At 36.2% G+C, this 26,675-nt stretch overlaps 2 protein-coding genes across 10 annotated transcripts in view; one reads left to right on the forward strand and one right to left on the reverse strand.

Annotated features, from left to right (window-relative positions):
- LOC103703292 (protein SEMI-ROLLED LEAF 2-like) overlaps nucleotides 1-9,325 on the forward strand; it is a 34,717-nt gene extending 25,392 nt beyond the window's left edge. For 4 of the 7 annotated variants that reach the window (XM_039131521.1, XM_008786098.4, XM_039131518.1 and 1 more), the window contains exons 15-20: nucleotides 325-452; nucleotides 4,196-4,414; nucleotides 4,513-4,650; nucleotides 4,726-4,851; nucleotides 7,399-7,626; nucleotides 8,719-9,325. In XM_039131521.1, the coding sequence (XP_038987449.1) occupies nucleotides 325-452; nucleotides 4,196-4,414; nucleotides 4,513-4,650; nucleotides 4,726-4,851; nucleotides 7,399-7,626; nucleotides 8,719-8,880 (1,001 nt within the window). In that variant the 3' untranslated portion in view covers nucleotides 8,881-9,325. The remainder of the gene's footprint in view (nucleotides 1-324; nucleotides 453-4,195; nucleotides 4,415-4,512; nucleotides 4,651-4,725; nucleotides 4,852-7,398; nucleotides 7,627-8,718) is intronic. The other 3 variants (XM_039131522.1, XM_008786099.4, XM_039131520.1) reach the window with 2 other exon arrangements.
- A 2,691-nt stretch (nucleotides 9,326-12,016) lies between these two features.
- LOC108511153 (squamosa promoter-binding-like protein 2) lies at nucleotides 12,017-26,675 on the reverse strand. 3 transcript variants are annotated; one of them, XM_039131524.1, is made up of 4 exons: nucleotides 26,267-26,367; nucleotides 14,247-14,280; nucleotides 12,442-12,554; nucleotides 12,017-12,314 (listed from the first exon to the last, which is right to left on the reverse strand). In XM_039131524.1, the coding sequence occupies exons 1-4, from the start codon at nucleotides 26,358-26,360 to the stop codon at nucleotides 12,202-12,204; spliced, it is 354 nt and encodes a 117-aa protein (XP_038987452.1). In that variant the 5' UTR covers nucleotides 26,361-26,367; the 3' UTR covers nucleotides 12,017-12,201. The 3 variants fall into 3 exon arrangements, 2 of the variants coding, with proteins under 2 accessions (XP_038987452.1, XP_038987451.1); XR_005513869.1 differs by lacking the exon at nucleotides 26,267-26,367 and having other exon boundaries at nucleotides 14,247-18,994; XM_039131523.1 differs by lacking the exon at nucleotides 14,247-14,280 and having other exon boundaries at nucleotides 26,267-26,675.

The following is a 26,675-nucleotide window of genomic DNA, read 5'->3' on the forward strand; positions in this document are numbered from 1 at the left end:
GCATAAATAAGTTAAGTGAATCCATTGGTGAGCCCTTGCTTTTAATAGAACAGTTTAGTGCCTGTATCCAGCGTTAGCCGTCAACTTCCTATACTATCTTTGCAAGCCAGGGATTAGCATCATCCCATGCCTTGAGGGGCAATATTGCAACAGTAACCCACTTCTTGTACATACTAGGTCGTTGCTTTTATAATTAACTTTTTGAGGACCGTGCTGCACATCGTATAACAACCTAGATGATTTGTTTTATTTGTCACTTTATTGGTATTTTTTTTTTTTGATACAATCAATTTCAGTAGCTGATGTTGTTTTTACCCTCTGTAGGTACAATGCCGCCATCACGACGCCGATCCCTTTTCACTTTGGCAACATCCATGATTGTTTTTTCTGCGAAGGCTTTCAATATTGTACCACTAATTCCAATTGCTAAGTCATCACTCACTGAGAAGACAGTAAGCAATTTTTTTGGAGTTGGATCATGTAATATAACATGTCATATAACATATCTCTTTTTTCCCTTCCTTTTTCTTTAGTTGGATCATGTAGTATAGCATCCTTGACAAGGCCTACCCATATTGGTTGCTAGAGGCCTAGCTAGCAACATGAAACAGTTTGTTGATGCTTCATCAAAATATTTTAGTTCAATCTATCTAGACATATAATCAGCATCACCTGTCCGTCATCATATACAAGGTAAATGAGAAGGGTGGACAAAGTTACAGTCTGCTCAACTCATACCCCATAGGGTAGGATCCGATGGCTAGATTTCACTTGGAATCCCAAACAATTATTGCGGATGCAATTCACTTGGAGCATTGGATCCTTATCAAACAGTTCACTGAAACTTTCAGTCCCCTTATTAAAATGGTATCATTTCTTTGCATACAATTGTGTTATTTGATCATATATGGCCATTCAAAGCAAGGAATATTTGATTTACCTCATTTCTTTAGGCATTGATGGAAAATAAAGATTAGTTGACTCCAGATACTTTTGCATTTTCAGGACTTCTATTTAGGTGATTTTTAAAGTAGGCTTAAGAGTTCTATTTTGAGTGGAACTAGAGTGAGAACGTCCTACTTCGGTATATGTTAAATTGGACAAGTGATTAAGTTATTAGAATTTGACTCTTAGTTGTTTTAGTTTTAGATGCCTTTCTATGATGGTATATGATACTAGACCGAGCTGCTCGGTTCAATTGGTAGTTTGGTACCATACAATACCAACCACAAACTAGAACGATTTGTGATCTCTGTATGAAATGGAGCCCAAACCACTTGGTTATGGTCCTTGCTGGGCTAAACCACTCGGAATTAAGTGGTTCTAGGCAGTTCAGCCTAGTAAGGGCCTGCTATGGACCAAATTAACCCCTCCCCCTCAATAATTTAGGACGGTTCAACTTGGTACAAGTCAGTATGGAACAGTAATGGTATGGTACCATATCGATCAATCATCGGTACACAATCCAATAATGAGGCTGCAAACCTTACTTTCCATATAGTGTTTTGTGGGATTAATAAACTTGCATTTTAAGAAAGTTTCTGGGTGTACGCATAGAGACTAGTTACTCGATTATTAAAAGTCCTATTTTACTCCTAATCAAGGTCTGCCGAACTGGGCCGAACCAAACCGGTGCGAAACCGTGTTGGTTCGCCTAATATATTTGGTTCCGGCCTCGTACCGGCCAGAACCTCTATTGAGCCGGCCGGTAAGTGTCCGAGCCGGCCGGTTCACACCAAGTCAACCCGGTTCCGAACCGGGTTGATACTGTGGACTGCATCTGATGCTTTTTAAAGCATCATGTGTCTTCCAACAAGATTTTGAAAGCGGCAGCTCTCTCCGCCACTTTTGCTTTTTAATTATTTCAAAAACAACACCAATTCAGGCTATCAAAAGAAAAATCCAAGGCTAAATAAGGTTTGCTTTTTCTTCCCTATCTAATTCTCTTTTTTGGAGGGGGCTTTAAAAATAGCTCAAAAATTACAAAATAAAGGGATATCATGCCAAATTTTCGATTGGAACTTGATTTTTTTATATGTTGCAGATCTATAGACGATCTACACGCTGATATAAAAAAAAATAATTTTTGAATTATATATATTTTTTAAAAATTAAAAATATATTTTTGGATTATATATAAAAATTTTTATATGGTCTTCAATTCATCGGTAAGTCTCAATTTACGCATGATACAGAGGATAGGGACCGCGATGCACGATCTGGTAGAGCCCACGAGGATAAAATTGTATATAGGAGACGGACTCCTCAAGGTCATTCAGGAGAACATGATGCAGTTGCAGATAATCTCGCACGTGGAGTATGATCTATAGATGTATCGGGTTCCGAGTCGTATACTGGATTCTATTACCCGCAGCCACGGGCAGCCTATGATTCATACGGATACGGATATGGATATGGTGCACCTGAGGCATCTTTGGATGGCTACTATTTTACGCAGTCTGGAACATCTTACGGGTCGAATTTTACTGCCAGCATATTCGGATGGATCCCTTTACGGTCGTATTATCAGCTAGAGGATACCTCTTAGAGCCAGAGCTTCAGCAAGAAATTCGAGAGTACTTATAACCCGGCACACATTTCTTATGAAATAAACACACAAGACTACAATGCCGCTTAGTTAGAGGGGTGGCTGATGTGCCTCCTGATTATGCTGATGATCCGGATATCTGGGAGAGACATCGCCATTCGACTCAATTTTAGAAATCGGTATGTATGTTAGACTTTAAAGGATCGCTGAATCGGTACCGATAGGCGTACCGATTAGCCACTAGGCCGGTTCGGAATAGTTCGAAATGGTACTACTGGTTTGGCCTGGTTCACGCATCTAAAAGCCTAAAAAAATTTGGCCTAGCCGGTACGGGCCGATTCGGTACCGATATGGGCCGGTACCATGGTCTGCCGTACCGATCAGTACGGATCGGTACATATCGGTACCGGACGAAACCGGTACGATACAGCTATATTTTTCGCTTCCGACTATTCGCAATCCGTACCGGTCGGTACCAGTCTGTATCGACCCATACCGAACCGGTACCGACCCGTACCGGTCCGTACCGATCGGCCTATACCGATCTCAATTTTTTTTGGCTTTTGGCCTGAACCAGCCGAACCGATACAGTACCGGTTCAGTATGGTACCGGTACCGTACCGGTGCCCACCGGTACGTCGGTACGGTCGGTACAGCGGACCTTAGCCGGTACTGTTTTTTAATGCCGAACCGGACTGGTCAAAGACCGGACCGGTTCAGCACTGGCTGAACCGGCCGGTATGGGCTGATTCAGCATTCTTTGCTTTAAATGTATGTAATTGCTTGTATTATTTTTTTAATTTTTACGTCACTACTTGATTTGAGAATATTTAATGTTCAATTTTATGATTTGTATCATTTTAAAGCAATAAGTTGCATCATCTAGGTTAAACCGGAATCATAGAAACATCAAAAAAATCAAAAAATATCAAAAAAAATTCAAAAAATAAAAAAAAATCAAATTAGACTAAAATTTATTGAAAACGTTCAAAAAGAATGATTACCAATTAAATATTCTTGAAAACTCCAAAAAAAATGGGCGTGTCGGTTCACCCGTTCTGGTTCGGTACGGTATCGAACCGTGCCGAGCGCCGACTGGTACGGGTCCCGGTACCGGTTCGGCGGATCTTGCTCTTAACAAACCAAAGCCGTCATAAAAATTACAAAGAGGCCCTATGTAGCAGCTATTGGAAGGTACTGTATGTCATTTATTTTAATAAGAAATAAAGGATTTCTCTGCCCGGAAAGCAGGGTTGTGCATCATTGTTTCCTAGGTCCACCTATGCCTTTGAAAACCAGACCTTGGTTGTCCTGCATTGGAAATTTTCTTTTCAGTTTTTAGTATTATGTCCATGTTATCAATGTTTTGTACGGGATATGCCTGTCCGTATTTTAATGTTCAAGTAATATTAAATAGACTTTCCGATTTCCTTGTTGCTATTATGTAGTCATTATCACTTGTGGCATTACTTTGCTTCTTTTGTGGACCTGGTATTATCTGTATCTAATGAGCCTTATCCTGTCAACATGGGGTTGGTGATGATTGTTTAGGTAATAGGTTTTTTGATATGACACTGCTGTAGCTGACAGTATAATATGCATGTTCATCATGATTCCTCTATAAACTAAAAACTAACTTTTATAAAGGACGTTGCTACCCACCAGGTTGATCCATATCTCCGCTTGGTTGAGGATTGCAAACTGCAGGCTGTGAATACTGTAACTGAACAGTTGACAAAAGTTTATGGATTGAAAGAGGATGACAATGCCGCTCTGGAATCTCTTTCAGCACTAGCAATTATGGAAAATCAATCAACAGAATCCATGGTTTCCGTGATTGTGAACAGCTTGGAAGATTCACTAAGAGTAACCGCTATCATAAACCTTTTAAGAATTTTCTTTTTTTGTTAATTTTTTTTTAAAAAAATGGTAAATGATTTATTGACTTCTCTGTCCTTCTGCAGTCAGAGTTATCTGCCATAAGAATGCAGTTGCTTGATGACTTTTCTTCTGATGATGTATGCCCACTGGGGGCTCTGTTCATGGAGTTACCTGGACAGAGTATCTCATTTGGTTCAAAAACAAACTCTATATCTCAAGAGGTACTCACTAACTGTTTTTCAGATGATTTGCAATGTGAGCATTTCCTAAAGATGCCTACTTTTGAACTTTTGCAGGTCATGCCTCCAGCTTTTGCAATAGATGATGATATCTTTACAGAAGCATCTGATAGTCCAGCAGATTACAAGTCAAATTTGTCCAGGGACACCAATATCCTGAGCGTCAACCAGCTACTAGATTCAGTATGCTTCCAACTTGGTGTCTTTCATATTTAGATTTTCACATCACAAAAGAAATTAGAAAATAAAAATTCCACATACCTTGAATAAATTGAGGTTTGCTAGGAGTTCCTTTTCTGTATGAAGATTCCTGCTGCCTTCATATTTAGAAATACTCTGTTATTGTATAGTCTAGCTCCAATGTGCACTTGAATCATTTTGTATGTTGAATCTCTAAATCTATTTTTTTGGTGCTTCTGTTTACTGCCCAGACCCAGTTAGGGAATGGCCAGTGATAAATGGACTTGGGTGGATGCTCATAGAAGAACCGCTTTTGGAATGCATAGAGTTACTATCTGTACCAAGTTCGATGTAGTGCCAAATATATTCTCCACTCTCCAGTTCATCAAGAAATTGACTAGTTAATGCATGCCTGGGTCAATATTTATTGGCGTGTGAGGCCATTGGAATTCATAATGTACAATAAAATTTTGAAGCATGTTGACTAGGACCTGGTTATCTGTTTTCCACCATTCTTCGAAAGTAGATTACCAAAGAATTCACATTAAAATGTCAAAACTATTAAAGAAGTATGTGGACTGTTTGCCTCAGTAATTTCGCCTGGATGAGACCTAATCATAAAATCAAGTGTTTGGTCAGTCCTTGAAACCCATAACAGCCAGCTATGCCCATTTTGTAACCAGCAACACAAGTTTATGGTGAACTTCAATTATTTTGTACCCTAGACATCTTGATCTCAATATTCTCAGGCCCTTTATAATTCTTCCTAAGATCTGGTTGATATTTCTGTAGCTTCTTTTACTAATGATATCCTGCCTTCTTTACCTTTTTTTGGCCTTTATCTTCTTTATTTTTTAACCTATTCTTACCAAGCATTTGATACTTGGTCTCCTTACAACATGTCCTATGTTCTCAATTGGATTCAAATGATGACTTACTGTATGGCCATTTGCAGATATGGTTACGTATCTCAGAGCTAACCATGTCCCTTGATTAGTGACTTATATGATACGTTTATGCTACTTACACCCAGACAGGCCAGTCCATTATGCTGCATTGCTGGAATGACTTTATGGCTTTTGTCTCTAATTGTTCCCTTCACCAATGAATTAGACTGACATTGGAACTAATAGGAATATTGATTACAAATTGTTTCCTCAATGTAGCTGTTCCATTGTCTCTAGATATCTTCTTCCATACTACTGCTGAATTTGTTCTGAGATGACTGTGCAGCTTAGCAGAGCTAGCAGCATCAATTGCTTAGTCACTGTCATTCAGCTTGAAAATGTGAAAGGGCCATTCTGTATAGTTGGGCTTCAATATCCAACTACTAAGAGAAGCTTCAAACTATGAAGCCAGTTCTTTTGGCTCATCTATCAGGGCTCTGGCATTGCTAGAGGCCTAACCATCTCTCAATCAATATACATTAAGAGTGAAGACCAGTTAAGGCTCACTTTCTTTAGCATAAGCCTGCTCTTTCTTAGCTGAGTTAGATGAGGTGACCCACTTGCTCATATCTACCAACTGATCACTTAATTTGAAACTCTTCTTCCATTAAACCATCCAGGGAATTATGTGAAACATAGATCATGGAGCATAAGCTGGCTCAACATCCCCTTCCTTGCCATTTCAGGCATAAGCCTCCCAGTTGGATGCTGTCCTCAACCTTATATTTCGAGCTTTTCATCTCACAGCTTCTGAAACATCTTCAGTATATCGAACATATTGTTCAGAACATGATCAACAGCCTAACAGGAGTTATCTTTTATTTTTGTGGCATCGGGTACTTATAGACCATAATTAGTTTTCCAGGCGCTGATTTCATGTATGCTATCCTATATGGTTACTCATCATATAGTTTTTAAGAATTCAACTCTTTTTGCATGCTTGCTTTAATAGCCTCTCTTTTTTAAGATAATTTTGCACTTTGCCCTATCTCTGTGCCTAGTAGTTTTGAGTAGAAGTTCCTACTTGTTCTACCTATAGATACACCATCTTATCTGTTCTTGTTGGGCATTTATCTTATGATCAATTTTGTTCAATTTTCCCAATATCATGGCTATCTAGTGAAAGCACTAAATTATCTCCTTTTGTTCACTAAATGTATTCTTGTTAGGACAGCAATATGGTTTTGATTTTTGGCTCTATGGCATGCATTAGAAAACCTTTGGCTGATCGATTTTAGATGAACCAAAATATGTCATTTAAAAAAACACGCGAATAATTTGGTAAAACTGTTAAGATAATCATATAAGTAATTGGAAAAAAAACATCTAAAAGCTTTTAGAAATGTATATTTAAGTGAAAATTTCATGTCATAGAATTCATAAGCAGTAAGTTTTAAAATTAAATCTATCTGTATTCGCATATATCATTTCTTTCATGAGGCTATACAATAACTCTTATGATCTTTAAACCTTTGGTGCAAAGTTGAATTCTCTATATTCTGTAGTTGAAAATGATGCATCAAACTAAAGAAGAACAATAACAGAGGACTCTCCCTATAACTGCATTTCATCATTCATGTGCTAAAAAGATATACTTGTGCAGATTTTAGAGACAGCAACGGAAGTTGGAAGATTATCAGTATCAAGCACCGCTGATGTGCCATTCAAAGAAATGGCTAGTCAATGTGAGGCTCTTTTGGTGGGAAAACAACGAAAATTATCTGTTTTCACCAGTGCCCGACAGCAACAAGAAATTTTCTTGAGTGGGCTTTCACAAGATGACAACAGAATGAAACATTCCTCACACTTGTGCATAGGACAATTACAAACGGTAAACTCCAAACCAAAAAAAAAAGAGCAAATACATAAGCATTAGAATGTCAATAGGCATGTGTGTGCTTTATGTAATCATGATGTGCATTATTTTGTGGAACAATAACAAAAAATGTTGAAAGAAGTTGAACTCTTAGCCCTCGAATCTTCATGATTGTTTCAGAAGTGCTTACTGAAAGCCAGAAGTTCGTTCTTCAAAAATTTCATCTTTTGCTTGGAGTTTACCCCTTCTATGTTCTTTTTTTCCCCTTCTTTTCCTAACTCAGAAGAATGAAGCTATTCTTACTTTTTGTCAAGTTAGAGGTGCGTGATCCATTTTGTTTTTCATATGTTTTGCATATTTGGTAAAGAAGTTATTGATGTTCTCTTGTTTCTTTGTATTCACCCATAATTTTAAAGAAACATCTACTTTTTGTGTCTAAAACATGTTCAATATTCATTCTGAATGTCCTATCAGAAGCAATAGAAAATAGGATCTTTTGCATGGATACCCTTCTAAATATCGGATTTTATATGGATACCCTTCCAAAATTGATATTTGCATGTATACCCTCGTAAAACTCTGTTATTGTACAGATGCTCCTAATATAACGATTATTCTAACGGTGTTAAGAAAAATTAAATTTATATAATTAAAAATAAAATAAAATTATAAAATTGCACAATTGTCCCTGCCTTCTTTCGGGATCGTGATCTATTTGCATGTCTACCTATTAAGGATATTTGAGTCATTTTAATTTGAAACCGTTAATTTTTTAACATCGTTAGATAGAATGGGTATATATGAAAAAACAAAAATAAAAAATGGTAGAATAGTAAAACAAGTGTTTTACGAGAGTATACCTGCAAATATTAATTTTAGAAGGGTATTCATGCAAAATCTAATATTTAGGAGGATATTCATGGAAAAAACTCTAGAAAATATATGGGCAAATTTGTTAATTGTTGCAATTTTACTCTACTCCCCTTTCTTTTATCGGACAAGCAATATAGTTCAGTAAAATTCTTGTTTTCTTGCCCACCTTTTTATACTTATTATATTTTCCTTTTCGAAAAAATATGTATTCAGATAATCTTCTCCAAAATACAGGTTGGCAGTCCCTTCGATCATGAGCAGAACTTCAATGCATATGCATGCACCGTAACTACCACCACTACCCTTCTGTGTCCCACTGAATACCAATGGCAGCCCCAGTTCAGGCTCCCCGCTTCAAGCCCGTTCGATAATTTCCTAAAAGCTGTTGGCTGGTGAAATGGTTATGTTTATTGAGCATATCGCCCTCCATTGTGATCATGTAAAGTGAGTGGTGACCAGATTTGAATGCTCCAATATTCCGCATGCTGTGGCCAAATAGCTCTTGCTTGCATCTCCATATGCCATACCACTGAAGGACCATCTATGTTGATTACTTGGCAAGTGCATATTAGTTCATATCTCATCCTTTTCGTTCTATCGTTAGATTCATTCATTCAGAGTGGAAGTTCCAAGATTCATGGAAGAGGTGATTTCAAGTTTGTATGTCAATGCTAAGAATGGCAATGGATAACTGGAGCGGATAAGGTTGGTGCATTTATTTATTCATTGGATTCTTGTTAAATGGCATGATGTAGTTATGTGTGCTATGTTATTGTTATGGATGGATAAATTTCTTAATATGGGGAGAGGACCCTTTAATAAACTTCAATGCTTGATTAAAGTGCGAAGCATCCCATAGTGCGAAGCACCTATTCAATTGAGAGAGAGAGAGAGAGAGAGAGAGAGAGAATGAAAGAGAGATAGAAAGGCGATGTACCAAGAGAGAGAGATGGGTCGTAGGCGGTGAGGAAAAGAAATGCGCATGCTGGTTCAGTTTTAAGTGGGATTGAGCTGATAAGGAATCTTGTTTCAATGGATAAGAAGCTTCTAACTAATTTAATGGTTGAAGATTGCTCTTACTTTTGGTAAACGACAGAGATTGCTTTTTGATAGATATTTACTTATAATTCCAGCAATACCTCGTAAGGTGTATATATGTTTAGAATATGAAAGGAGGGATATTCTAAGAATAATTAAAAATTCTGACTATTATAGGAGCATTTTGAGAATAATAAAAATTTGTTGGAAATACTGATCTAGTGTGCATCTAAATTGTTGCATCTGGCTTGCCCTTGATGGTAGTCTAGTGCCTAATTGAATGGTCATAACTAATGCATATCATTGTCTGTCATTTTTGGCAGTTTCCTACGATACATGATTTGTTTTCCTAAAAGAATTAAGACTCTAAAACTCTACGGTACATTAATGTTGGGTATCAATCTTTTTCCTCTTTTAGTAAGGACCAGTAGGGGCACTTCCCACTGATTGTACTGGACCCAGCAAAGAGGACCATATCTTTTGGCAGCTAGGATTTGTGTATTCGATGTATGTTCCCATCTTCTGAGGATGGCCATACACTCCACATATGCTAAAGAAAACCCTAGAATAGACTCAACTGTTTTCAAGAAGAACCAAAGGATTCGAAGATTTATAATGGCAATCGTACGAGGTCATCACTCTTAAGTAGAACAATTCTGTGCATGTTAGATTGCCTGAAATCATATATTTGATATCCGATATTGGATCTCCATATTTTAACGCCGAAATAGATGGTTTAATCTATCAACCAAGATGCATGCAACTTGCCTTGATAAAGGTGGGACATCTATAGCTATAAGAAGCCTGATCATCCTTTGGATGCGGGCATCGGCCACACTCAGCATGTTATAATATCCTTGCAGGGATGCAATTGCTAATGGAAGTTGTACGTTATTTGACAAATATCGGCCTCCTGAAAAAACGTTATTTAGATATCTACCATTCTGACCGCCGGCGCGACAAATCCTTACTTACCAGTACGACCGCCGCACGTTAGAAATTATAGTCAAAACCTATAAAGATACTGCGAACTTAATAGACAACTTAAAATAGGTTGCCATTAGCGAAAGCTTTGCCATGCCGGTGCTATTCTAAAGTGCTCCAAACTCCTGTAACAGAGAGCTATGTCACTTCGAGTTTACTCTTGAGCAACAGTCGGCTGCTTAAAAACATCAGCAGAACCCAAAGTGACTGGTCTCTCAAGAAATGCTTTTGTAAATTGAAATATTTACACGTCAGCAAGAGAGAGTTAACAGGTGTGACACAAGAATAAGGGTGATCCGCATATAAAGTTTGTAGAAAAGATTAGAACAAGTATAAAGTTTCTGGGAAGATTCTGAAGCAGGTGCAAAACCATGGATGCAAGTTCCTACTGCTGAGAGTAGAGCATGATAAGCAAAATATTCCGGAGCATTCTTAAAAACCGGGGAAATCGCTGCTGAGGTATACTTGATTGTAAAAACAAAGCATAGAATGAAAGAATTCTTGTTTGTTGACAGGTCAAATGAAGTAAATCATGTCTGATGAAACTACGGCAATCAATTAGCAATGGCTGATCCATGATGCTATGAAAACATTAATCATGAAAACAAAATTGAGACATGCCTACAATATCATCCATATGGAAAATAATAGCACCACAAAGTTCAGAAATATTAATTAAAGTTGTTTCCAACATAATAGTGCTTCTAATAGATTAGGCTCAAAACAAAGCATTAGGTGAAGTTTAAGAACTATAAGATCTTAAAACTACCACAGATAAATTTAGCATTGGAGATAACAAAAAAGTCACAAGATCCATAATTATAGAACAGAACAGATCAGATGGTCTATAGAGACCAGTGCATCACGTGACACTGAATGATCGTATGTCTTATCTGAGCCATGGTCCACGCATTGCCCATTTTCCTGCAGAGCTAACTCAAGTTCACCTGAAAACTGGCTACTACCAGCCTCTGTGACCAGTCCCAGTCCCATCTGATGCTGCATTTCATGTGAGATGCTCCTGTCTCCATGACCTCTAAGACCCCAAGGACTAATGTAATCGTTTGCAGCAACCGATTGAGCTATTGGGACACCGTCAAAGCTGCTGCTTCCTGGGATTGTTGGAGCTCGATTTGTGGTAGTGTTGTTACTTCCCCATGGCTGAGCTGACAGAAGAGAGAGAGCACAGCTGGAGTCAGAGACTCCCAAAAGACATTCACCCGGCAGAACCTCTGGTGTCGAGAAGAGGCTCCCTCTGCAGAATTCTGCAGGCAATGATGAGGCCCCTGCACCATAACTGCACTAGTTGGAGGATCTAAACCACCCTGCCACCAGTTACAAGTCACCCAATCATTATCCCTAATGGTCGGCCAGGTATCTCTTGCAGTGCTTGGAAGCCGGGGATAACTGAAGTCCATAAGTGATGCCAGACAGCAAGAGGAAAAATGAGAAGAAGAAAGAAGGGGAAGGAGAGGAAGGAAAAGGAGGGAACTAGGCTTCACACTAGAGCTTAAAAGAAAAAGAACTATTTCCTCATTCATAGCATAACCCATACAAACGTATGGTCCAACATATATATAAGATCCAAAATACAAAAACTTTTCTACAAAGAAGCCAATCTCACAAAAGGCTCTCAAACATAAAAAAAAATTACATAAGCCCAAAGGCCATCAAAATGAAATAAAATCACTCTAACTACAATGAAACTGGCTGGACCATCCTCCCACAGCGACTATAGACCCGAGTGACGGGTGGTCTGGTACTGGTGCCCGCACCAATAAGAAAGCTTCTGAATCTGCTGGGGTCTTCTGCAATAGTGTGCAGTTGTATGAAATCATGCTCTTGGATAAAAACAAATGGACAACAAATAAAAACTAAAGCTTGAATTTTATATATATATAAAAAAAAGACCATGGAAGGAGGCAGATAAGCGACCATAGCATGATGACAAAGGTCCAGGAGGTGGCTTCCTTCGACGCTCATTGTGCCTTGCCAGACGTCTGCGACAACTGCATTTTCCTTCATCAAATTCTGATAATTGGTGGAATCTGTGCATGTGTTATTCAAGATCTTAAGTAATCATGGAAGTTGTGAATGAAATATTGCTTATTTGTAACTACTGCTGGACAAAGGGATGCACTAGATGTGACACAGCAAAATGAAATAAATGAAACAAATTATGTGGGCAGATATAATAATCATCATAGGAGGATATCAAACTAACACCACTTATAGCCAAAGGAACTTCCTACCCATCAGAGTAAGAAGAGGCAACACAGCAGAACAATTGTTGATATCAAAGTAATATTAGTTGTTTGCAGGACTTTCATAGGCACAGACTCGATCAATGGTCTAATATGTTATGCAGATCATAATCTTTTTGACTTCACTACCCTTTTGAAAAAAGTTTTCACAACTAAGGTTTGATCGAACCCCAACCAACTAACAATTAAGTGAAAATTAATAGTAACTAGGTACACCTTGTATTATAAGAAAACATACTAGTGCTTCATAGAAACTTGGGTATGACCAATGCAGGTAACCAGAGAGATATTCGCTTGTAATGGATATCAAAGTTTGATGAACAAAATCATAGCAGGATAGGTTCCAAATGGCTGATTTTACAACTTGTGGCATAAAATTTGTTGGCGATTTTATCATATGGATCAATCCAAGTTTTTAGTAGTGATCAAAGTCACAGGTTGCTGGAATTTTCAGGTAGATCAGTAGTTGATTATTAAATTAAAAAACAAAGTAAAATATAAATCATGGGGACTTATTGAAATAACATGGTTAGGATTAAGAGTAGGAATCCAGGTTTTGATAGAATGGTTTTTAAGGTTTTTTTATTAGAAAATAATGAAAAGAATAATAACCAGAAGAGAAGATACATGATGGAGAAGTAATCACCACAAATAAATGCCTATGAATCAATAGACAAGGTTCCTGCCATAGTTGTCACCAAGACATATGGAACGGTCATCACATTCTAGGTGACTAAGACCTGGAGACTTCACCAGGAAAAAGAAATGGAGAGACCTCTGAAGTTTTATTTGAATCTGAAGCAAACTGGTATCTCCCATTACATGTTCATATATAAAGAATAAAAACCTTGAGCAAAACATACATACCTAATGAAACTAAAAGTTTGCTAAATTAATAATATGATTAAACTTGGACTCCTTTAGACCGTGTGCATAACAACTCCTTGGGTTTCTCACGATCCCATCCATGTTGGCTTTGGTTCTTTCCTTCTCTTCCTTAATCTTTTAACATAGATTTGGTATTTCTTAGATTTTTATTATTCCATACCATCAAAGTCAGTTCTCCATCACATTGTCCTCAATTAATTTAACTCCTACAACTCTTATTCAAAACTCTAATCTTTCATAGTTTTACTGCACTCCTGTCCCAACATACTAATTTATGTTATGTCAAGTTTATTTTCTGCACACCTTCATTGGTCAATATTTTGAGCTATGCAACACTGTATGTCCTACGGCTGTCTAATATAATATTCACCTGATACAATCTACAGAAAATATTACAAAACTAATCCACTATAGAGAGATTCCTTTTCTGATGCAACTGATGCATCAGAACATAGATCCACATTGACCCAAAATCAAGGTAATATATCTGTTTGTGGTATTTTATGACCATGCTTATGACTGGCGTATATGTTTTATTAACCTAATAAAGCAGAAGTGGTGAAAGAATAAAAGAAACTAACTAGTTACCTGAGCTTTAATCTGTGGAATTCTTGGTTCCTTCCTGCAAAGCAAGATTCTGCATAAGGAAAATTTTGCGAGTATCTACAATGATATGTGCGAAAAATATGTATCTAACACCGGTATCTTGCAAGTAACAAGAATGCATTCATTATATTTGTTGTCAATGCCTTCAAATATGAAACCTGCTTAGCATGTTTCCTGCACTCTTTCTGATGCTGGTAGAAGAACTGGTGGTTCCTGCAGGCACAAACATCAACTTTGTTCCATGACTTGGCAATGTGATTTTGCTCCTCATCTCTCCATGCAATTCCATAAGGACTTCAGTACGTTATCCACTTGTCACATCCCATTAGTCATAACTTAGAAACTTGATATGCAAGCATGCATCCATGAAACCATGCATGGTCACGTGCACACACAATGTCAAACTCCATCAAAATTTTTGGACTCGTTATGTCAAACTCCATCTGAATTCATATACTCATTTCCACTTCCATGCATGAAGAGTTCGAACTAAAATCCACACTAACCTTAACACTTCCAATCAACTGAACTTCCCCCACCCTTCATGATTGCTAGCCTTGCAAGCAGCTTTACTTTTCTTGCCCCATTTTCACCCTTCAGCTGTATATATTCCATTCTTTCTCCTAGTTGATTCTGAATAAACAACTCGAAGTCAATATGTTGAAAAGAGCCATTAGGCTCTTAACCATAACATGACCTGGAAAGTGCCAACTGAAAGGTTTCCAGATACCTGATTGAAAGAAGGTTGGGTCAAGTCACGCTAGCATTTGTAGGTTAAAATTTGTTACTCCCCATGATTATGCTTTTCCTTTGAATCTCCTTTTACAACTATGATATGGATATTGGGCAGATTCACCAATATGGCAAATCTCAATAAAGTACGATATAATATGGCTTGGAACAATGAATAAATACAGATGTTCTTACATATATAATAGCATTTATAAAGTATAGTAGGCCATCGAAACAATGTATTCCATATTTTATACAACAGAACTAGCATCCTCAAGGTCCATTTAGTTATCATTTAGACCAATAGACCATAATTCATACTCCATGCAATAACATCAACATCACAATCTCCAAAATTAGCCATTCATCATTAAAAGGCCAGGATTCATTAAAAGTTAACAAGAAAATAAAGCCCCACCCCTCATTCTTAGGGTGTTATCAAAGTATCACAGGCTAAGTTGGGAAGTATCTGAACCCTTTTTCAAATCTTGAAAAGTAAGATACTAGAAGTACTCAACACATATCCTAGAAGTATCCAGCGAGTATCAATATTTTATATGTACCTAATACAAACAGGGCAAGGAATTAAAATATTTGAAGTTCCTAGCCTTTGGGTCTGTCTAACCCTTCCAATCCTAATCACCCATATCCTTTCAATGACCCTTCTTATCCTTCCCTTGTCCTAAATCATAATGCATGTCTAAGCCTGCTCCCACTTCCCACCCCTTAGTTCTGCCTCAATAAATTTCACATTCTGAACAATGCCGTCACCCTTGGATATCCTTTAGGTGCTTTTGTTTTTGATACTCATTCTGAGAGCCTTCTTTCTATTGATACTCCCACCAAAGCATGGCCTCCACTATACAACCACAGCCAGAGCATGCCACTATGTTCATAGCATAACCTGTGCTGCTGGCACAACTAACTGTTTAGAGTTTCAATGCTTCCATGCAACCAATCACTATTGCAATAATTATTAGCTTTATCGTGATCTAAATCAACATCCTAGTGGCTGGCAACCACCACTCAGATTTCCAAAATATCCATATTTAAGAACTTGGTTCTTCTTCATCTTTACAACATTGGAGAAGCTTTCACGAGGCAATGGAGCACTGATAAAACTCATCGTTCCCATAACTTCACAGCATAAATAATTAAATAGACCAAACATTTTGTTTGCTTTGCAGCTATCAGAAAACCCTCCATTTCCTTAGCTTTCCTCATTAACATGCACCATATTGCCTAACAAACTACTCCGCACTCTCCCCAAGTAAATAAAGTTCATGTATAGATTTTGTTCATTTCTCCAATAGATCTTTCTACTAGTTGCCTAAGCATAAAAGTAGCTATTTTGATTTTTCATGGCATTAAGCATTAAACCAAATGTTTTTTAATATCTGTAAAAAATTACAAAAACGAAATACTGGAGAAAATTGGTCCCAAGTGACCCAATTCAATGTTGAACATCTGTAGTTGATGTGAGATGAATAAATATCTCCAATGGCTGCATCAAAAAATTGATGGTCAAAAATGATAACCTAAGCCCATAAATGTTCTATGTTTCACAATTTGTCATGCACCATCTCTTGCAAGTTCATATGTCATATATAGCCTCCCTCTTAATTTGTTGGGTGTGATGCTTATTAGCATCCCAAAGGACTTCTTTAAACGCCTCTCTTTGAAAGTCATCTGAACACAGTAGATGAGTCTCATCCTGGGTTTCAAATCCACATGCATGATCGCTTGTACGAGGGTATGCATCCAAACTAGTTAAGCCTAGTTTTTCAAATTATATCGGTGAAAATAAAGAAAATGCATACCCATGACATCATTACGCAAACCCATCAACTGAACATCACTGAAAGCATAACTCTCAACTCCCAAGCTTTCCCTAGGTTACTCAAATTTTGTTCTTCCTAGCTTCACCATTCATCTGCCTTAGCATCTTTATCAAACAACGATAACCCAACAAGCAGATCTTTTAGAAACAGAAAATACCAGGTATCATATGGACAGATGAAAAATCTAACACAGCATAAACCATGCAAATTCGACCCTATTTTCTTCATCAGAACCAAGCATATAGCGATCTTTGGTACCTAGTTCCAACAGTAATTAATGCAAATATTTTAGAAAAATCCATTAGACATTACAAGTAAGCTTCTGAAAGCATCCATGTTAGATAACCACAAATAAACTATAGCAGAAACAAATCCCTAATGGAGTCAAAAATAAAAAGAATATATCAAGTATTTAAATAGACTTATCAAATGCAATATTCTGAAGAAGTCAAGAATCACTTATGCAAAGCATGAAAATTACAAGAACCTAAATCCCATAAAACAAACATAAATTAAGCAATAGCAACCAAAACCTTGAAAACTCAAATATTAACAGCGGAAACAAAATTCAATCATACAAGTTGCCGTGGCAACTAAACATACCAAAATGGAGAAAGTGTCTCAATTTTTCAACCAGAAAGCTAACCTTGTAAAGCACAACAATGTACTACAAGTTCAAAAATACCCAGACAATATAACATAGCAAACAGCCGCCACTACACAATATTAAACTATGTTTGAAAAAACCCTCAACCGTACCATCTGCTTTAGACAACACTACGAAGAGAGACCTAATTGAAATCAAACCTACCTATTTCAATAATAGCCAAACATACCAGACAAACCTACTACCCAACAATAAATAAACTTTAATACAGATTTCTTGGTCTGATTAAAAACAAGATTTCTAATTCACAAATCACAATCTATTGGTCTCTTCTTGTGGTTACCTTTGTCTAAATGCAGATGTTTTCATCCAGCTTATGTGTAAATGCAGCTATTGATGCGATTTTTTGGATGATATTGATGCAATCATTTTGGCTTTTTCAAATGATAGATCAGCAATTAAAGAAAACCTATCCAATTTGCATTATTGTGGTCTCCCGCAATTTTGGATGATATTGATGTAGTAATTTTTGGCCTTTCGAATGACAAATCAGTAATTAACGCAAGCCTTTTCCAATTTGCATTGTTGATGTCTCCTTTGGTTGTTCACTTTGTTTAATTCAGACGTTCGATGTGGTTTTTTCTTTCTCGCTTTGGAGTTCGAAAGAGAACTTTGAAGATTTGCTAACATATGAATCTTTTACCTTCGTATTCTCTTGCTTCTTCAAAATATCAAGATGGTTCTTGATTTGTCATTTATATCTGGCATTATATTGTAGTTTCACCAATTCTTATTTTCTCGCTTCATTTTTAGATTCTCTAGAGGGTTCTTGATTTCTACTTTTGGTTTGCGCGTTATATGTCGATATCCCTTTTATTGAGTAACTTGCTTCTTCACTTTCCAACCTGGGACAAACTTATTTACTAGAACTGAAGGATGTGGCATTGTTTTTATGTGCTCTTTGTATGTTCTTTGAACCATGTTGTTGACGTAGTTTCCAAGATCTGATAGCTTGCTTCAGTAAGTCGGTTTATGTTAATTGACTGGAGTTCTTTTAGTATAGTTAAAATGGTGATAAAATTGTGTCATGATATTTTTGGTACCTGCGTGTTCTCCCTGCTTTGCATTATTGTAAATAGTGTCTTTCATTACTATTTCACATAGGCTAGTTGAATGCTCTACACTTGAAAACAATAATAGAAGAAAGATATCAAAATTTGTTCAGAAGTGTGAAAAAATAAGATGCATATCTTATAAAGTAAAAGTTATATACATTGCACCCAAAAAAACATTAGGTTTTAGCGAAGAAAATTCTACAAAAAAGAACTAATTTAGAAAGATTAGTTTTTGTGAACTTGAACTCAGCACATGTGATGCATGTTACTGATAAAGAATAAGTGAAAATTAAGTTCTTGGCTCAAAGAACAATTGAATACATCTTTTAACTGTTGCTCTCCTTTCTAAGGGGCAGAAATAATTTAAGTGTCTAGCAAAATGGAAAGGTAACCGCCCATTTTCCACTTTCTACTTATTTTTCTTATCAAAATCCAATTTCTGTTCATGTCAAGCCCCACCACCCACCCTCCTGACAACCCTCCCAAAAAGTAAAGCATTCAACAACTACTGTTATGAAAACCCCCGCTAGGGTAATTTCATTCAATCCTCTTTTACCAAACAATACATATCAGAACTAGTAATGGTAAAAGAGTAGGAAGACGGAGACATGTATCTCTAATTAGTATCATTGTTTTTTTCTATTTTGTTATTTTTCCTATACCTTTTTACAGACATGCATTTCTGTTTATTTTATCTTCTACCTTTTTTCTATTGTTTGGTTTTTTTTTGTTTTTATGTTTTATTTCAAATCATGGATCTTCTTGTGAATTCTGTCTTTTTTATACATTCTTCTTTGTGTTTTTTTGTGATATCATTTTTTCTATTAGTTTATAATATTCTCTTTTGCATGTTTACTTCAACAAATTCTGTTTTGTACTCTTGCTATTAGTTTAGTTATTTTTCAATATTAAGTTTTTTCTTTTCTATTCTATTTTTTGCTACTTGTTTATAATCTGGCAAACATTTTTAGTTTTTTGTATTTGTATTCCATTTTTTTTATTTTTGGAAAACTCAGCTTGATATTTTTCTTTTCTCTAGGATTTATCCTTGTTTTCTATTTATTTTCCATTTTTACGTTCACTTCCACAAATTCAGTTATGTATTTTTTGCTTTATTTGTATTATCTAGTTTTTATATATTTGGCCTTTAATTTTATTTTAGTTCATTTTTCATCTGCTTTGCGAGCTTTTCTTATATATTTAGTTTTGTACATTGTTTTGAAATTTAGTTTAAATTTATACTTTTTGCTCTACTCATTTTACTTTATATTTACCTTCCATCTTTATATAGCTCGAGTTTTGTATTTTATTGTTTTGGTTTATTTTTTTTCATTTCTATTATGTGCTTTCACATATTCACCTTTTCAGATTGCTTTAATTCATTGCTGTTATCGGACTTGGGATCTTTCATCTTATATTTTGTGTTTTGCATGCTTGTTTGGAGTTTGTGTTTCTGTCTTTTTGCAAATTCTGTTTTATTTTTTAGACTACTACAACATTTCCCCAAGAATCTCCTGAGAAAAGATTAAAATCTGGGCTTTACTCAAAGTAACGGGGTTTAGGTGATAATTTGGGGCCAAAATGCCAACTTTGTCCATAGCAGCTCATTGAAAAACCATGAGTTGCGGCCATTTCAGTGAGGTCTTGGAGGAAAAGAAGCAACTTTCTATCTTTTATTTGCCGTTTGTGTCTTTATGTTATCTTTCAGAAATTTAGTTTTATTTTTTTTTGTTTTAGATTTTCTGTTTCACTATTCCTTTTTTCTTAAATTCGGTTACTCAATATATTGTATTTATTCTTCTTAGTTGGATCAAAGTCTGATTTCAAAATTTTGCTTTTTAGTATTTGTTTGGAGTCTTTGGAGTTTTATTTCTTTTCTCTTTTTTTGCAAATCTAATTTTACTTTTTAATTTTGTTCTATTTTATATTTATTTTCTGTCTTCATATTCATTTTTGCACATTCTTTTTTTCTGTTTTTTTTTCTAGTTGTTTTGTTTATTCCATTATCTATATCCATATAATTGGTTTTGTATATTTTGGAATGTCAATGTATTTTATTTTCTTGTAAATTTACTTTTATATTTTAATGTATTTTAATTCCTGTTTATTTTCCACTGCTATTTACACTTTCATAAATCCATTTTTGTTTTCTTTTCATCCTAATCGTTTTTATTTTTTGTTTGCTTGCCATCTCTTTGTTCACTTCATTTCCTATTTTTAATTTGTTTTCTTTATTTCTATTTTTTGTTTGTTATACGGCTTTGTATATTTACTTATTTATTTTTTCAAATCCAGGTTTATATTCTCTTGCATTTCTGTTATGTTTTACTTTTTGTTTCTTTCCATCTTTATATCTCAAGTTTCTCATTTTTGTTTTAATTTTCTTCTTGTGTTTTTAATTTCTTGTATAGACAATTTTGTATTTTTTTTCATATGTCCAGTTTCATGATTTTTGTTCCTTCTAGGTATTTTTTATTCTACTATTTTCTTCATTGAGTAAATATTATTTTTTTTTGGAGAATATTAAAAATTTCTAAGATGACATGGAGCTGAAACGTTATAAGCATCATCAGGATTTTTTTTCCATTTGTATAGGTTAATTGGTTGTTGATTGGGAAAATAAAAGATAGGAAGTTGCTTGTTCTCCTTCAAGACCTCACTGAAATGGCTGCAACTCATGATTTTTCAATGAGCTGCTATAGACAAAGATGGCATTTTGGCCCCAAACCTAAACCCTGCCACTTTGCAGTAAAGCCCAGGTTTCCATCCTTTCCCAAGAGTTTCATGGGGAAATGTACCAGTAGTCTAAAAAAATAAAATAGAATTTGCAAAAACACAGAAACACAAACTCCAAACCAGCATGCAAAATACAAAAAATAAGATAGATTATCCCAAGTCAGATAACAGCAATGAATTAAAGCAACATGAAAAATGTGAATATGCAAAAGCACATAATAGAAATGAAAGAAAATAAACCAGAACAAGAAAATACAAAACTTGAGTTACATAAGGATGGAAGGTAAATATAAAGTAATATGTGTAGAGTAAAAAATATAAATCTAAACTAAATTTCAAAATGAATGTACAAAACTAAATATATAAGAAAAGCGTGCAAAGCATATAAAAAATGAACTAAAATAAAACTAAAGACCAAATATGTAAAAACTAGATAATATAAATAAAGCCAAAAATACAAAACAAAATTTGTCGAAGTTAATGTAAAGATGGAAAATAAGTAGAAAACAAGAATAAATCATACAGAAAAGAAAAATATCAATCTGAGTTTTCCAAAAATAAAAAAAATGGAATACAAATACAAAAAACCAAAAATGTTAGCCAAATTATAAAACAAATAGCAAACAATAGAATAGAAAAGAAAAACTGAATATTGAAAAACTAACTAAACTAATAACAAGCGTACAAAACAAAATTGGTTGACGTAAACATACAAAAGAGAATATTATAAACTAACAGAAAAAAATGATATCACAAAGAAAACACAAAGCAGAATGTATAAAAAAGATAGAAAACACTAGAAGATCCATAATTTGAAATAAAACATAAAAACAAGAGGAAACCAAACAATAGAAAAATGCAAAAGATAAAATAAACAGAAAAAAATACATATCTATAGAAAGGTATAGGAAAAATAACAAAATAGAAAAAATAATGATACAAATTAGAGATACATGTCTCATCTTCCTACTCTTCTACCATTACTAGTCCTGATACGTATTGTTTGGTATAAGAGGATTGAATGGAAGTACCCCAGCAGGGGTATTCATAACAGTGGTTGTTAAACGCTTTACTTTTTTGGGGGTTGTCAGGAGGGTGGGCGGTGGGGCTCGACATGAACAGAAATTGAATTGTGATAAGAAAGATAAGTGGAGAGTGAAAAATGGGTGGTTACCTTTTTTATTTTGCCAGGCACGTAACTTATTTCTGCCCCTCAGAAAGGAACAGCTAAAAGATGTATTCATTTGTTCTTTGAGCCATGAATTTAATGTTCACCTATTCTTTATCAGTAACATGCATTACATGTGCTGAGTTAAAGTTCACAAAAGCTAATCTTTCTAAATTAGTTCTTTTCTGTAAAAATTTCCTTCACTAAAACCTAATGTTTTTTTTTGGGTGCAATGCATATAACTTTTACTTAATAAGATATGCATCTTATTCTTTCACACTTCTAAACAAATTCTGATATCTCTCTTCTATTATTGTTTTCAAGTGTAGAGCATTCAACTAGCTTATGTGAAATAGTAATGGAAGACACTATTTACAATAATCTAAAGTAGAGAACACGCAGGTACCAAAAATATCACGACACAATTTTATCACCAGTTTAACTATACTTAAAGAACTCGAGTCAATTGACAAAAACTAACTTACTGAAGCAAGCTATAAGATCTTGAAAACTACATCAACAACATGGTTCAAAGAAAATACAAAGAGTAAATAAAGACCATGCTACATCCTTCAGTTCTAGTAAATAAGTTTCCCAGGTTTGCAAGTAAAAAAGCAAATTACTCAATAATAGGGATATCAACATATAACGCCCAAACCGAAAGTATAAATCAAGAACTCTATGGAGAATCTAAAAAAGAAGCAAGAAAATAGGAAGCAGCGAAACTACAATATAATGCCAGATATGAATGACAAATCAAGAACCATCTTGGTATTTTAAAGAAGCAAGAGAATACGAAGGAAAAAGATTCATATACCAGCAAATCTTCCAAGTTCTCTATTGAACTCCAAAGGGAGAAGAGAAAAAAACACATCGAACATCTAAATTAAACAAAGTGAACCACCGAAGGAGACCACAATAATGCAAATTGGATAAAGCTTGCTTTAAATACTGATTTGTCATTCGAAAAAGCCAAAAATAGTTGCATCAATATCGTACAAAATCGCAGGAGACCACAATAATGCAAATTGGATAAGCTTTCTTTAATTAATGATATATCAGTTAAAAAAGCCAAATGACTACATCAATATCATCCAAAAAATCGCATCAATAGCTGCATTTTCACATAAGCTGGATGAGAACATCTGCATTTAGACAGATAACCATAAGAGAAAACCAATAGATTGCGATTTGTGAATCCAAAAAAATTTATGTTTCTTCAACTAACTAGGTTAAACAAACAAATACAAGAAGCAAACCAAGCCTCCAAACCTGTAAGGAGAAATGAAAAATATCATAGAGAGAAGCAAGAGAACTGGGACACTGATCACTTTGAACCAAGGGTTGAAATTTTCTGTGTCAGCTGTGTCAGTGTTTTGCTTGATTGGCACTTGCATGGTTTATATGGGGCCAGTGCTTGGCATGCACTGCATATCAGCAAGTACTGGCATACAGCCAGCATCATGGTCTGTTGAACCAGTCCGAACCAGTCGGTTCGGCCCGGTACCGACCAGTCCGGCCTAGAACCGGTACCCGGACAGCGTGGATACCGATTCCAGCTGTCCGGATATCGGTTCAAGCTGTTTTCGGACTGATACCAACTGGTACATATGCATACCAGCTGCGTACCGGCCCGCACCAGTGGGAGCCGGCCGGCTCGCACCGGTCCAATTTTTTTTATTACCACAGCGCGCACGCATTGTGGTGTGAGCCCTCGGGCAAAGCGCCCTGCGCGGGCGAGGGGCTGCGCACCCGCGCACAGTTCCCCTCGCGCTGGTTTCCCCCTCGTGCGGCGCAGTTTTATGGTGCGCTGGCGAGGGGCTGCGCGCCCGCGCACAGTTCCTCTCGCGCTGGTTTCCCCCTCACGCGGCGCAGTTCCCCGTGCTAGGAATCACCTCGCACGTGATTCCCCCGCCCACGCGAGGCGGCGTGCGCGGGCCAGCTCATCCGCGTGGGGTAGGGTCATAAATGCCACAGAGTGTCCGCAAGGGTGCAAACGCGGACGTGAAGCAAAAAAAAAAAATTTCCGCGCGCGTCCGTGAACCAAAAAAAAATAAAGACCGGACCGGTTCCGATACGAACCGGTCCGGTAGGCGACCGGTATGCCTACCGGTACCGGTTCAGCGTCCCTTGGCCAGCATAGTGTCAATGCTGTGTGCTGATATGGCACATGCACGGTATGTATTGTCCCATGATGACTAGAACTTAGATCTAATAAAGTTTACAAACCTTTAGCATAAAATGAGGTATGAACATGTCACTTTTTACGCATAAGTGACAAACAAAGAAAGAAAAACTGTGTGACAAATTAAGTTAGAAAGAATATTGTACTTGGGAACCAAGATAATATTCATGCTCATAGATTAAGAATTGCCGGTTTATGAGCTGATAATAAAAGTTCAGATAATAAATATAGCAATCACAAGACTTAATTAATGACAACAAACTCAAAGAATGGAACCCAAATTTCAATAATCATGTGTCAAGCTTTAGATGCAATAATCTATTGCGAGAGATTAGGAAAAGAACGTAGGGTTTCCTTAACTCCAAAAATTATAAAGGCTTGCATGGGGAATGCTTTTGATTGAAGGTTTGTTACATACTATGAAAGAGTGCTAACTCTAGGCTAGTTGTTGATACTTTCGCAAACACTAGCTTACTAAGCTTACTAAAAGGTGGCTCCATTCTGATCTGATGAACTCAAAATAAGTAGAACTTATCCACAAAATATAAATAGTGCAAGATAAGCAGAGTAGGTGATTGCTCACTTCTCATAAATGTCAAAGAAAACTAAAACGAATACAGTGAAAGCAAAAGAAAAGCTTAGAGAAAAAGATTGCAGAAGGAAGTTAGATATTGGCATGTATTAAAATTTCAATGACTTGGAACATAGACAAACTAGGTGCAAGCTTAATTGGATCATAAAACAATACAAACAATGAGTACTAATATATGCTACAGATGATTTCAAATTCCATATAGAATTGTGAGTTTTGTCTTCAACTGGACTCTGTGAAAAAGAATCACCTCAAACCATAAAAAGAAGGAATCTGTGCCTTTGAATATTCTTTCAAGTTACCACATTGTACAAAAATTGATACAACAGAGAGGACCAAAACAATACAACAGGCAACCATCTCTAATGCACTTTTAATTCCCATCACCACAAATAGAGGACAATAGAAAATGGCAAAATAAACCTGCTGACAAAAAATCAAAATTGCTGCACTATAAGGAAAGCAAAATAGCTGCAGTTAAAGATAAGCAACAACAGCGACAGTGGTATCAAAAGAAAAGAAAAAAAAAAGGAGCAGCAACAGCATTATATCTAGAAAACTGAAGAATCTATATACATATATACCCAAAGACCTCAAATTAAAGAACCACAAAGCACTGGTATGCAGTCTACTGCAGAAGAGGAAAGAGTCTTGAATGAACTATGTTGCTACAATTCATTAGACAAAAATGTAGGTATTTAGGACATCAAATAGTAACGGTAAAACGTAAAAGAGATAAAACAAGCTAAAGCAAACTTTATGCTTATAATTCTGCAGCCTACAGAAACTCCATTTAAGCTAAAGCAAATACCTTATAGCAGCTTTATGGTGTCAGGGAAAATTATAAAACAGTGTATTCAGACCGCCACCTCCCAGTTAATTTCATTCATGGACAAAACGAGATAAAAAGCAAAATAGGAATGAACATGGAAAAGAAAAGGTAGGCCACTAAGGACTTTGATCTGCATGATATAGCTGGCAATAGGATGATGGAAAACCCAAAAGAGATACTGTTGCAAATCTCACTTGGACTCAACTCCTGCTTCAGCAGCCTGCCAAGGTTTGCTCTTTCGCCGGCTTCTATTTTGCCGAAAGCTGTTAGACCTAGTTGACTCCTCATTGTTGGATCTCACCCCAGAACCATCTTCCTCCAGGACTGATTCAGAATTTTCTTTTACTTGTGAGTTGTGAATACCTCTTCCTCTTCTTCCCATTCTCAACTGTCGAGCCTTTTATATCTTTGCTCGAGGCAGAAGGTTTCACATCATCTCCTTCCTTCTTCCTCAATCTTCCCAGTATCCTCTTCATCAATGTCTTCTTTTAAAGGCTTTTGTGGCCTTCCCCTCCTCTTATATTTAGGAAGAAACTCTTCACCACCACTCCCTGGATCTTCATGACTTGTTACTACGGTTAACTTCTTCCCCTTCCCCCTGCC

Source organism: Phoenix dactylifera, chromosome 11, assembly GCF_009389715.1.
Source record: "Phoenix dactylifera cultivar Barhee BC4 chromosome 11, palm_55x_up_171113_PBpolish2nd_filt_p, whole genome shotgun sequence".
NCBI lineage: Eukaryota > Viridiplantae > Streptophyta > Magnoliopsida > Arecales > Arecaceae > Phoenix > Phoenix dactylifera.

Excerpts from the sequence above, each read along its gene's own strand:
- LOC108511153 (XM_039131523.1), bottom strand. The coding sequence starts at position 26,454 with ATGGGAAGAAGAGGAAGAGGTATTCACAACTCACAAGTAAAAGAAAAT. Across the intron at positions 12,555-26,266 it reads GAAGCAGGAGTTGAGTCCAA|ATTCCACCAATTATCAGAAT; the intron begins GTGAGATTTGCA and ends ACACATGCACAG. Across the intron at positions 12,315-12,441 it reads ACCTTTGTCATCATGCTATG|AAGACCCCAGCAGATTCAGA; the intron begins GTCGCTTATCTG and ends ACACTATTGCAG.